Below are 13,608 nucleotides of genomic sequence, written 5' to 3'. Positions count from 1 at the left end.
AGGACCCCTTAGCTGAGAGAGAGATGAAGCAGGGACCCCCCACTACATATTGTATGAGATTGTGTTGCTGATGAAACCTTTTCATAGATGTCATATAGCTTCATAGACTATCAGTGTTGTGTGAATTAATGTTTTTTGTTTATTTCAGACATTTAACCACTGAAACCCTCAGTACTTAAAGTTGACCGTTGGCTCTGTACTTGATCTGCTCCTTTTCCCTCTACACAAAACGTCTTTGCCGAAAATAGCCGATCTACAAGCACACAACGCCTCGCGCTGCGAGGCGTTGTGTGCTTGTAGATCGGCTATTTTCGGCTAATGTTCCCCTCAGAATAATAGGGATTATAGGGTTGAAGTGGTTAAAAAAAATCCATATCACACAAAGATTTGGCGGCCCCCCTGTTGTAAGTCTGAGGACCCCCTAGGGGTCCCGGACCCCGTGTTGAAGACCCCTGACTTACAGGGTTCAAGGTTTCATTCCCCGTGCTTGCATGCAGCCTTCAGTTCTTTTCCACATCTACGTGCACTCTGACCAAACCATTCTCACCCCAAGAGACGGGACATCCCAAGAAGTTAACCGTTGACTGGGGGGATATGAGTTACGGCGGATGTGACGTCATCCCAAAAAACGTCACTTTCTATAGTAGGATTTGTAGAAAAACACGCCATATTCAACTGCCGATAACAGCAGAACGGGCGATCGCCGTAAAATATTTTTGTTCCGGTGGATAGACGAGACACCGGAACAAATCCGCGGATTTATTATTTAATCAATACCTGGCAGAGGATGTGTTAATTACCATGCAGTCAATTGGAAAATGTTGAATTGTTTTTTACAACTTGATACCACCAGCTTCACTCACCCTTACACTGTTCTCTTGTCTTAGTTCATCTAACAGCGGTTTCACACTACGGTCCTGGGTGCGCACTCGAGAACGCTTGGCAGGTTTCGCGCTAGTGTGAATGTTGCGCATCGTTCCCCGAAACGGATCGCCGTTCCGTACCCGAAACCACCTCGGGAGGTAGTCTCGGGTGCGATTCTTGCGTCCTCGGGGACGGTACACTGCAATGTGAAAGCAAGCGTATCGTTTGACGGAAGTGGCCCGCTATTTGTAATAGGTGACGGTATATAAACTCGACAAAAAAAACACGTCGCAGATCAATCCACAGGGGTTCAACCATGGCCGGATCCCGCGGGTTAATTTCATCATTAAATTATAAAATGAAACCGCGGGATGATGAAAGATTTAGTACCGCATCATCCCGCGGCTTAATTTTATCATTAAATGACCAAATGAACCCGCGGGATGATGCGCTAAAACCCGCAATATTTATATATAAAACTGATTTATTTATTTTTATAAAACATTACATACAGAAATAGAATGAGAGCACGAGATAGAAAGAGAGGCCGTGTCATGGCCATATAATGACAGCAACAATATATATATATATATATTATATATATATATATATATATTATATATATATATATATATATATATATATATATATATATATATATATATATATATATATATATATATATAATAGTATATCTTGTGGAGTTTCAGCTACTATGCATCCCAGAAATATATAGCTTATAAGGCTTTGTAATTTGAAATTTGTAAGTAAATATAACTCATTTAGATGTAGGCCTACGTAGGTTTATGGTTTCCCATGGACTATAGCCGTTTCACTCATGATGCAATTTCTCTTTCATAACAGATACATACATGTGCCAGATAATCCCCACACAAAGAGAGTAAAAAAAGAAAAGACGTTACTTTATTTAGTAAGACATGAGAAACAGTACATGGAAGTACAATTCACAATACAAGGTTTCAGTCATTCAGTCCGACTTCACTGTATAGGCTAGTTGCCTTTTCATAAATTATATATTTTTGTACTTAAGCTGTCGTGAAAGTTTATAATATTTAGAGAAATGTAAGGTTTCAAATACAAAAGTAGTAGTAGTTGTGAAGGTTAGCAAACTGGACATTTAGACTGAATGTTTCCTGTATCCTCATCTTGCGCAAATGCACACAAGTGTTTCACCAGGTTTTATTTGTGTTGTTTCTCATAAGCGTGCATCCGTTGTCTGTCAACAACACGCGCGCCAACAACACAGCAGTCTGTGCCTTTACTTCTGTGCGCTCGCGTCGCTGTGCGCTCAGTGCGCTCCTGACTCTCTCCCCAGCGGAGGTGGAAAGACTGGTGATGCGAGGTTACCCCAGCGGCAACCCTATATTTATGTGCGACCAGCACAAACATTGTCGCATAGTTGATGACGTCTGTGTCCACTGGCGAAGCACTATGTGCATGCCGCCACCTATAGGATCGGGGGTATATATGCAAGTGTATTCGAGCGCGTTAGAGACTTGGCCAGTGTGAATGCGGGCCAGCCAAGCGCACTCGGAAACGGAGCGGTCTGGAGTGCGCACCCGAAAGCATAGTCTGAAACGGCCGTAACTGTCTTTCCTTAACCCATTAACTTCTCATGTCGTCGTCGTCCCCCCCCTCTCTCTCTCTCTCCTCCCTCTCCCTCTCTCCCTCTCTCAGAGAGGGAATGTGTTTACGTGCCGTTGCGCTTCCAGGCAGCATCATCCGGTCAGTTCAGATGCCACGTGGTCCTGAGGTCCTGGCGCGATACCAGAGTCTACCTGCTGGAGGCGCTGGTTGCTGGACAGGTACAGCTCCAGACTGTACTGGCTACTTACTGCCCAGTCATTGTTTGTACTTGTTTATATATTGTGTACGTTGAATTTACTTTGGATGCATCTTTGTATTTAGCTGTGCAGCACTTTGGTCAACCTGTTTTAAAACATGCTTTACATATGAAATTGACTTGACTTACAAAATGTATATGGCCTAATTAGAAAAAATATATATTAAAGAAGCATTCAAATACTGATCTTGGGTGTTGATTACCATGGTTATATACAAAGCTTTCAAAGCCATCCAGTCAGCCCTGGTAGCAAAGTGTGCTTTGTTTCCACAGGGAGGACACGGCCATTTTGACCTCAGTTCACCGGTGCACGAGTCGGTCACTCAAGACATCCCGCTGGTGAGCAGCAGACAGCAAGACCCTTGATCAAAGAGAAAAAGAGATTTTTTTTTTACACAAAATTGGTCATGACGGCACTCTTAAAACTTTTCCATAATACATGTTTTCAGTGGTGTAAAGTAACTACATTTACTTAATTACTGTACTTAAGTACACTTTTGAGGATTTTTTACTTTACTGGAGTATTTCCCATTTTCTATACTTTTACTTCAACTCCACTACATCTCAGAGGCAATATTATTGTACTTTTACTCCACTACAATTATTTGACAGCTTTAGTTACTTTTCCGATTTAGAATATTATCACAAAACATACTACAAACATTAACCACTTAAGCCATATATATATTTCGGCCATTTGAAAATAGCAGATCTACAATGCTCACAATGAGTCGCGATGTGACACATTGTGAGCTTGTAGAGCTGCTATTTGTGAAAGATTTTTTGTACATTTTGAACTTGTGAAATGGGACATTCTGCACAAATGAGTACCTTCTACTTTTGGTAAGTGCATTTTGGTACCAATACTTTTGTACTTTTACTCAAGTACATTTTGAATACCTTACTTGTACTTGTAACAGAGTATTTCTACATTGCAGTATTGATACTTTTACGTACTTTTATGGTCATGGGTTGACCTTTTCTGCTCTTCATGCTGAGTTGTATTTACAAATGTCTGAACATGTTTATTGCTGGGTTATAATTAGTGTGTGTGTGTGTGTGTGTGTGTGTGTGTGTGTGTGTGTGTGTGTGTGTGTGTGTGTGTGTGCGTGTGCGTGCGTGCCAGCGCAATGAGAGCAGCCAGGACTGGAAGCTAAAAAGCACGGTGAGTGGTGAAGGATTCTCTGGCCCTCCAGTGATGTCCATAGCAGCAGAGACAACAGCCTGCTACCCCCTCATCTTCACACCTTCTGCCCGGCGTGTCGTCACGGTAAGAACCAACGTCTCACTAGCATGTTCGTTCTTTTTCTTCTTTCCTTCTTATGCATTGGCTGGGAATCGAACGCGGGTCACTCGCATGGCAAGTGAGAATTCTACCACTACTTTGCTTTATTACTCTACTTTATTTGTTTATTTAGACGGGACACCACATATTAATGAATTTGGATGGATTTAGCAAAGATGCTAATTTACGTCCGCAGTCACCACAAAAAAACATAAAAACAAGTAAAAAATAGAGTATAGAGAATAACGATCTGTGATGCACTTGATTTATCTGATGTTTAGTAAAAGATTATCAAAAACAATCAGCCATTTCCTGTGCATTATCAGTTAACCCAAAATGTATTACACTAACATGTATAACACTACAGGAATTCGCGCAAGTTTGAGATGAAATTGAACCGATTTTAAGGGATGGGGTTAGGGCATTCCACACTTGGGTGGCCACTTGATTCATAAATCATACCTTCCCGTTTGGTTCATGCTTTAGTCAAATGCCTATGTGGGAGTGTTTCCCCTTGTCCTCGAAAGGCTCATTCCAAACATCAGTGATGAAAATAAATGTTTGCATTGGCCGGGAATCGAACCCGGGCCTCCCGCGTGGCAGGCGAGAATTCTACCACTGAACCACCAATGCAATGGTGATAACATAAGGGAGTGGGGGTGGGGTGATTCATGGGAGTGCACGGTTCAAAAGTATTTGCTACTTGGGACTGGATTTAGTATAGTATGTAACTTTGCCTTGTGTTTACACAACTTAACAATACATTTAAAAAGATGACCCATAATAATAATAATAATGATAATAATAATAATCTATAGGCTACCTAGCCTGGCTCTATAGCTGTCGCTATAGCCTTGCATTTAGGCTCTGGTGACACTGTAGAAGAAGGCAGGGTTCTCTCGGTTGAAAATGTTGCTGGCGGCCCCGGCCCGATCGGGATAATCCAATATGAACCAATCGCTAAAGAGAGCCACTTTGGCCACGCCCCCATCTCAGAAAACGGCTGCACTGAGAGACCGTTCAGACTTCAGACTATTAATGGAGTGAAACTAAATGTAAAAAAAATCTGGCTGAGTGTCAGGCTAATCTATACCAGCAGTTATCAGCCACTGGAGTAGTGTGGTGGCGTTTACCTGCAGAAACACATAATATGTTTTGGTGTTTTCACTGTTTCTTTTGGTAGACAGGGACGTTTTTGGGCTACCAAAACAAACCGTGCAAAACACCAAAACATAGTGAGAGGGCCATGCAGTGGTGGATAAAGTACTCAAGTGTTTTACTTAAGTAAAAGTATCAATACTGCAATGTAGAAGTACTCTGTTACAAGTGAATGTCCGGAATTCAAAATTGACTTGAGTAAAAGTACAAAAGTATTGGCATCAAAATGTACTTAAAGTACCAAAAGTAAAAGTACTAAAATATTTGAAAATAGCAGATCTACAAGCTCACAACGCGTCGCGATGCGACGCGTTGTGAGCTTGTAGATCGGCTATTTTCAAATAGCCTAGGTATAAAATAGGGCTAACGTGGTTCATGTATGCTTTATAATGTAATCATTTATATCTGCAAAGTAACTAGTAACTAATGTTTTCAAATAATTGTAGTGGAGTAAAAGAACAATATTTGCCTCTGAGATGTAGTGGAGTAGAAGTAAAAGTATAGACAATTGGAAATACTCCAGTAAAGTAAAAGTACCTCAAAATTGTACTTAACACATCGGGTGCCAGCATTTTTTCATAACAACTTACCGTGGGTGCCAGCATTCTCCCCATTGACTGCGCTTTGCTGTTTAACGTTTCCGCGTGCGTTACAAGCAAATCCACGAAAAAAAAAGCATCGATTCATGTTCTGCCATGAGCCTGGCTACTGCCTGGAACCATAACATTCCCCTCGCGGGTTACAACGGGGGGGGGGATCGCGCATCGCGCATGACCGCTTTTCCCCACAGGAAACAGATTCGGAGATATAGGCGTTTCAAAGTAGGAAATAGACAGGAAGCGGATGGGGAAAAAAAAGTGTTTCCGGTGAGCGATCTGGCACTTCCTTCGCAGGATTACAATGGGTGCTCCCAGAGCTGCTCTAGCCCCGCCCGCGCGGAGAAAAACGAAAAAAACAAAAAGACTGAAATCACGGTTCAGACCGTGTTCGGCACCGAAGCTTCGGAACCGCCACTATGTAAACACACGGTTCAGACCGTGTTTTGCACCCGATGTGTTAAGTACAGTACTTGGTTAAATCTACTTAGTTACTTTACACCACTGGTCCCCGGAGACCCTTGATGTCATCGGTATGAGGTCATAGTAGGCTACTGACATCAGTCAGGCGGTTCACACAGAGATTATGTGTATTCTTCACGGATGTCCATATATGGAAATCCATGGAGATCCACTGCTCTGACCGGCTTCCCACTCGGCACATATCCCACGATATGCACAGCAATAATGAAGTCGATCAGACGGACATACGGACGGAGAGATTCAGCCCATTTATAGATAGATATGTCCTCTGCAAGTATAATGCTTCAAAGGTTCATCGATTGTGTTTGAAAAGACAATTGATGAAAAATAAATGTGTGCATTGGCCGGGAATCGAACCCGGGCCTCCCGCGTGGCAGGCGAGAATTCTACCACTGAACCACCAATGCAATGGTGTTGGCTGCAAGTGCCGGGTCGTCTTACAAAATGTAAAGGTTTTCCTCTTGTTTTTCGCTCCAGCACTTTTTTAATATAGCCTACATTATACCTAAAAAAAAGCATACACCATTTATTTGTATTACCCTCAAGTCACTTTGTTAGCACTCCCTACTATTCCATAGCCTGTTTGTGACTAAGCATTTTGTCACGTCGGTCAGTCAGTGTTGTTTGTGTGAATGTTTGTATTGTACTAAGTGCCTCTGGCCACACACTTTGTGTTGTAAAGGATCTCTGGGCTTTATTATGCGTGAGAGACTGTGTGCAGAGAAGCTCACTGGACCACATGTTTTGTCTTGCCGTCTCCTTACCCCCGCCCCTCCCTCCCTAACAGGGCCAGCTCCTCCTGGTGAACGAGGGGGATGGTACGGAGCACATGTTCACACTCAGAGGAGTGGGAGAGCGCCCCCTGCCGTTGGCCCACGTGGTATTACACTGCCCTGTCGGCCAGGTTACAAACGCAGAGCTGCAAGTCCCCAACCACAGCCACAGGAACGTCACCCTTCAGGTACATAATATAGTCTTCAGCTCAGACTGATGATACAAAATGTCATTCACCAAGTGTAAAATAGTGGGTTTTGATTGATTGATTGAATACTTTTAATAGTTTGCTAAAAGTACAGAGGTACAGTTATACAATAATGCTAAAAGGATAACTCAAAAAGCCCTGAGGGCTTGTTTCCATTGTGGTCCTAGGGCATTCCACATCTTTGATGAATAGCATGAGAACGAGTTCATTCCCTTTGTTGAGCCAAATCTGTGTTGAACATGATTCGTGGAGCTGCCTCTGGTGTTATGATCGTGGACTTCATTAACATTTTGGAAGTCTTTTGAAAAATACAGGGGGATCCCAATGTTGTGGTGTATCTTGAAGACCTGGCCCATAGCAAGTTGCTGTACTCTGTCCTCAACCCTAAGCCATCCAATCCTAGCAAAATGAGCAGGGGTTAGATGGGTTTTGTGATTGAGGCCAAGTAGTAGCCTTACTAGTTTTTTTTTTTTGGGATGTTTGTTTTTTAAGACCTTGGAGCTGTTGTGATACCATGAAGTGCATGCATAATCATAATAACCTTGTATGAGAGCCCCTGCAAGAATCTTCAGAGTATTCTTACTGACTAGACATCCAATCCTATACAAAAAGCGTATTCTTTGGTTGACCTCTTTCTGCGTTTTTGTTACCGGAGAGGTTTGCCTCCAAGATGGAACCAATACAATCAGTGGTGTAAAGTTGCTAAGTACAATTTTGAGGTATTTTTACTTTACTGGATGGAGTATTTCCAATTTCCAATACTTTTACTTCTACTCCAATACATCTCAGAGGCAAATATTTTACTTTTACTCCACCACAATTATTACAAAAACTTTAGTAACTAGTTGCTTTGCAGATATTAATTATTATATTATAAAACATTCATTAACCACTTTAGCCCTATTTTATACCTAGGCTATTTGAAAATAGCCGATCTACAAGCTCACAACGCATCGCATCGCGAAGCGCTGTCAGCTTACTTCTTCCACCACTGGTAGGGAGTCACAGTTTTTGATGGTTGTGCTTGGGCATTCCACATTTTGGTGTCATAATAGTAGAATGAATTCCTCCCGTAGAATGAATTCATCCCGTATATTAAGGTCCGGTCTATAATGCTTTATAAGCACATTTTTAATGCATTATAATGCACTTTTAAGGCATTATAAAACTTGTTATAAATGTTTATACTTATACAAAAGTGTATAACAAGATTTAAAAAGCATTAGTGCTGGTCATAATGCATGATACGTTCAGCAGAACAGCACATTACAACGACCATAACTTAGTCAGTTATAAAGTGTCTTTGTTATAAGTTGTTATGCATAATTCTTACCAAATAGTGTAGTGGTTTTCAAACTTTTTTTTTTATGTCAAGGACCCCCATATCTTAGACCTGTAAGAGTCCTTTTGGAACCCCCTCAAGGAACCCTGAGGGTACTGGGACCTCACTTTGGGAACCACTGAAGTAGTGCATTCATTTATGAAAACAAAACAAAACAGAGATGACATCTTTTCTAACATTCCAGACTACAAAATAGGTAATAAATAAAGATCATAGATCAAAAAGTATGCTGCCTGCCTGGTATCAGTCAGAATAGAGAGACATAAATGGATTGATATCGGTTTCGGCCCATAAAAAAATTATAAAAAAGAACACACTGTTATCGGATTGGTGTCGGCCGATATCGGTATTGGAAGTGAAAAAGTTGGATCGGGACAGCCCTATAGTGACTATTCACAATAATGAGTAGTAAAGGTGGAGCAGTCACTAGCAGTGTTGGGCAATATTACTCAGGAGAGTAATATGTTACTTATTATATGTTACTCCTTAAAAAAAAGTGATATAGTAGTAATATATAGTTATATTATATTACTAATTACTTGGAATCAAGAGTAATATGTTATATTACATATTATATTTACGGGGCCAGAGCTCAGCTCTGGACCTGTCTTAGGGCGGCTTCACACTGGGTCCGTTTGCATTCGAACCGTTCCCGAATACGAATGGCCTCTACCAGCTGGCCTGCATTCACATTGGCCAAGATCCTTGCGCACCAGAGAACACTTGCATATATACCCCCGATCCTATAGGTGGCGGCATGCACATAGTGGTTCGCCTGTGGACACAGACGTCATCAACTATGCGACAATGTTTGTGCTGGTCGCGCATAAATATAGGGTTGCGGTTGGGGAGTGAGTCAACGCACTGAGCGCTCAGCGCAGTGAGCGCACAGAAGTCAAGGCACAGACTGCTGTGTTGTTGATGGACAATGCTTATGAGAAACAACACAAATAAAACCTGGTGAAACACTTGTGTGCATTAGCGCAAGATGAGGATACAGGAAACATTCAGTCTAAATGTCCAGTTTGCTAACCTTCACAACTACTACTACTTTTGTATTTGAAACGTTAAATTTCTCTAAATGTTATAAACTTTCACGACAGCTTAAGTACAAAAATATATCATTTATGAAAAGGCAACTATAGTAGCCTATACAGTGAAGTCGGACTGAATGACTGAAACCTTGTATTGTGAATTGTACTTCCATGTACTGTTTCTCATGTCTCATGTCTAAATAAAGTACATCAACCCAACGTCTTTTCTTTTTTTACTCTCTTGGTGTGGGGATTATCTGGCACATGTATGTATCTGTTATGAAAGAGAAATTGCATCATGAGTGAAACAGCTATAGTCCTTGGGAAACCATAAACCTACGTAGGCCTACATCTAAATGAGTTACCATATTTACTTACAAATTTCAAATTACAAAGCCTTATAAGCTATATATTTCTGGGATGCATAGTAGCTGAAACTCCACAAGATATCCACAAGATATACTATATATATGCCCTGTGCTCTTCTTTTTCTCTATGAAGAAAAGTACAAGTACAGTTGACACAAACGCATTCCGCAACGCTGCCTGTCTGTTGTTTAATCTGCGCATCCGCGCATTACGTGCAGATCTCATCCTCTGGACTGCAAAGCCATAGCTGGTCATGTAGGAAGTGCATGTGCGATAGGATCGCGCTTGCCATAGTCTCCAAAGTAATTAATAATAATAAGAGAAAGTTCCCTTTTGGTTATTTAAAAAATAAAAATAGTCTCCTTATTTTATGTATTAATTTATTAGCCCTACATGGGAGAAACGTTAACTTTAGAGCTTTTGGTTATAATTTAAAAAGACTGTAGAGCAGTTTGTGTGCAGACTCACCTTTTTATTTTTATTTATTTATGATTTGTGGGTCCAGCACTGTGTGTAAAAAAAAAATCACACCCTGTGTGAAGGTAGTGGCGCCTTTGATACATTATGTCATCGATATGTGTTTATAATGTGTTTATAGCCATGTGTCACGTGAAGCTTGACCAATCACTTTGTTGACGGGTCTGACCAATCAGAACGTTGACGGGTCTGACCAATCAGAACGTTGACGGGTCTGACCAATCAGAACGTTGACGGTGAACACGGACAAAGTCAGGTATAGAGCAGGATTGCGCCGCTAAAAACTGTGGGGACGTGCATCTCCTGCCTTTGTTCATATTTAAAATAAAAAATATATTTTCCAATGCAAGATCAGTGTGGTTATCTTCTCTATATTGTAATATCAAAAATAGCAGATCAACAAGCTCAATGTGTCGCATTGCGCCGCATTTTCAGCTTGTAGCTTGGCTATTTTTTCTACTTTTGTGTGACACTGTATGACAATAGGGCATTCATTTATGATGAAAAAGCATTAAAGATGGAGTGCCATGATATTTTTCAACCCTAAAACCTGATCATAAGGTATTATTATTATGTAAGGATTTTTTTCAAAAAAAAAAAGTGTACAGAAATTGTTAAAAAAAATGTTTTTATGTGGACACGCCTCCAGTTCATTAAGTATGCCTGGTTCTCACCTTAGCACCTCCTCCACCACCTTAGCGCCACCCACCTGTCCTAGTCCCTCCTCCTCCTCATGCCCACACCTGTTGTGTTATGATAATGAGGGGGAGGGTATGTTTTTTGGGGGCTCTGTGATGTCACTATGCCCCTGTTTTTGGATTGGCACGTTTGACTCTCAAGGTTTCAGCCTCCAGGAAAAAACTCCAAATAGTCAGAGAAGACATGAAACACCATAAAACCACCAGCGGGGGCCTTAATGAAGTTCTATCAACCTCATAGACACATGAAAAACAGAAAAAGTGCAAAACCATGGCACCACCTCTTTAAAAGTTGCAATATGGCGATACAGGGTTTCTTCCCAACAGCAAAGATATGTAGTGTTTCGAGAGAACCTCTTGTGATTTCACACTAATAAGATTTGATAAAAAAACTTAGTATATAGAAATACTGGTCAATGACCCTGTTTTATTGCAAACAGCCAAGTCAGCCAAAACATCATGTCCTTCAATAAAAGAAAATAAACATTTGAACAAAACATTGTAACAAATCATAACAGCATGAACAAAATGTTCATGTGAAATATGTAGGCTATTTGCCATTTACATTTCTTACTAAAACAATTTGGCACTTCAAATTTACTTTTCCCTCTGGTCTAATGAAGAAATTTCATGCTTGCTGGACATACTGCTCAGCTGTGCTACTGCTTGGTGTGGATATGTTACGGCCATGGTTGAACCCCTGTGGATTGATCTGCGACGTGTTTTTGTTGGCTGTTTTTGTCGAGTTTATATACCGTCACCTATTCCAAATAGCGGTCCACTTCCGTCTAACGGTACGCTTGCTTTCACATTGGGTCAATCCACACATGTCCGTTCGCGACCGTACGGCGTCCGTTCCGCATCGGTTCCGTTCGCCGGAAGTCCCATCCACTCCCATGTTAAAAAAAAGGGACAGTACGGTCACGTTTTTTTTAACATGGGAGTGGATGGGACTTCCGGCTAACGGAAACGGACGCTGAACGGTTGCGAACGGAGATGTGTGGATTGACCCATTGCAGCGTACCGTACCCGAAAACGCATGATCCGGATCCGAGACTGCCTCCGGAGGTGGTTTCGGGAACGGAACGGTGATCCGTTTCGGGGAACGATGCGCAATATTCACACTAGCGCGACACCTGCCAAGCGGTCTGGAGTGCGCACCCGAGACCATAGTGTGAATCCGCCCTTAATGTTCCCTTTATTCTGTTGAGTTTTCTGCCACTTTTCGCAGTTCTGGCTGAACCGTGCTGCCGCTTAGATCACCGGAAACAAAAACATGGCTCCCATCCGCTTCCTGTCTATTTCCTTCTTTAAAACGCTTATATCTCCGAATCTGTTTCCGGTGTGGGAAACCGGTCATGAGCGATACGCGATCCGTCCCCGTAACTTGCGAGTGAAATGTTATCGTTCCAGGCTATAGCCAGGGTCATCGCGCTACATGAATGGATGCTTTTTTTTAACGTGGATTTGCTCGTTGCGGAGTTTTAGAGCTTTGAACAGCAAAGCGCAGTCAATGGGGAGAATGCTGGCATCCACGGTAAGTTGTTATGAAAAAATGCTGGCACCCAATGTGTTAAGATATGATTGGCCAATGTTGATCATTTTAACTGTAAACAGGCTTTTGGTAGACCATGATTGTTTTCTTGTCATGTTTAGAATTATTTGTATGATGCCCCCAGGTGGCCAGAGGAAAGAACTGCAGGTCCTCATTGGGACCATAGACTGTAAAAAAGAATGGACAAAGCCACTCCCCTGCTTTCTACAGAACGAAAATGAAGCCGATAGTTCAGGAACATGTATTCCTCCATCGTTAATATATATACAGTTGGCCACGCCGTAACTCAAACGCTATTGGAAAACAACCCCCAAAAATGCTATTGGTTAGGTAGCTTGTCAATCAAGAGTAGGGCGGGGAATGAATGCTATTGGTTGTGTAGGTTGTCAATCAAATCATCCCGCCCCTCCTGGAGCATAGCCTACTTTATCGTCAATTTTAGAATAAATGGGACCATAATTTAGCAAAACGCATATCATGATGATTGAAAGGACTAGCGACTGGAAGCATATAGAATTTATGACAATTTTTTATTACGGTAAGAAAATCTAGTCTAAAGTTTGTCAAAAACCCATTCACTTGCGTTAAAATAAATTCTTTCTGACACTGCAGGTCGGCGCAGGGTAAAACAGTGCCTCACTCTGGCCATTCATAAGCTTCCTTGTTGGCCTCATCGTAAATATCCAAGCCTTGCCCCTTGATTGGGACACATCAACATGAATCCAACATTAATAGAATAGATTATGTATGTCTTAACAAGTCTATAAAGCTACCTATGAAAAAGTTTAAGCTGCAACAGTTTTATACCACATGTACTGGGGGTCCCTGCTTAATCTCAGTCTGTGCTAGGGGGTCCTTGGCCCTTGGCCTGAACGCACACACTTCTGCAGCCAGTGTTGCCA

The 13,608-nt window shown here is 41.6% G+C and overlaps 1 protein-coding gene across 1 annotated transcript in view; it reads left to right on the top strand.

Annotated features, from left to right (window-relative positions):
- The window catches only part of LOC311040558 (cilia- and flagella-associated protein 47-like), a gene marked incomplete at both ends in the record, with an annotated part of 83,351 nt that overhangs the window by 57,856 nt on the left and 11,887 nt on the right, over positions 1-13,608 (top strand). The window contains 4 exons of the mRNA XM_084050889.1: positions 2,563-2,690; positions 3,002-3,067; positions 3,855-3,998; positions 7,038-7,211. Of these exons, the coding sequence (XP_083907015.1) occupies positions 2,563-2,690; positions 3,002-3,067; positions 3,855-3,998; positions 7,038-7,211 (512 nt within the window). The remainder of the gene's footprint in view (positions 1-2,562; positions 2,691-3,001; positions 3,068-3,854; positions 3,999-7,037; positions 7,212-13,608) is intronic.

Source organism: Gymnoscopelus microlampas (assembly GCF_963454915.1).
Source record: "Gymnoscopelus microlampas genome assembly, chromosome: 24".
Taxonomy (NCBI): domain Eukaryota; kingdom Metazoa; phylum Chordata; class Actinopteri; order Myctophiformes; family Myctophidae; genus Gymnoscopelus; species Gymnoscopelus microlampas.
This window is presented reverse-complemented; position numbering and strand designations above follow the sequence as displayed.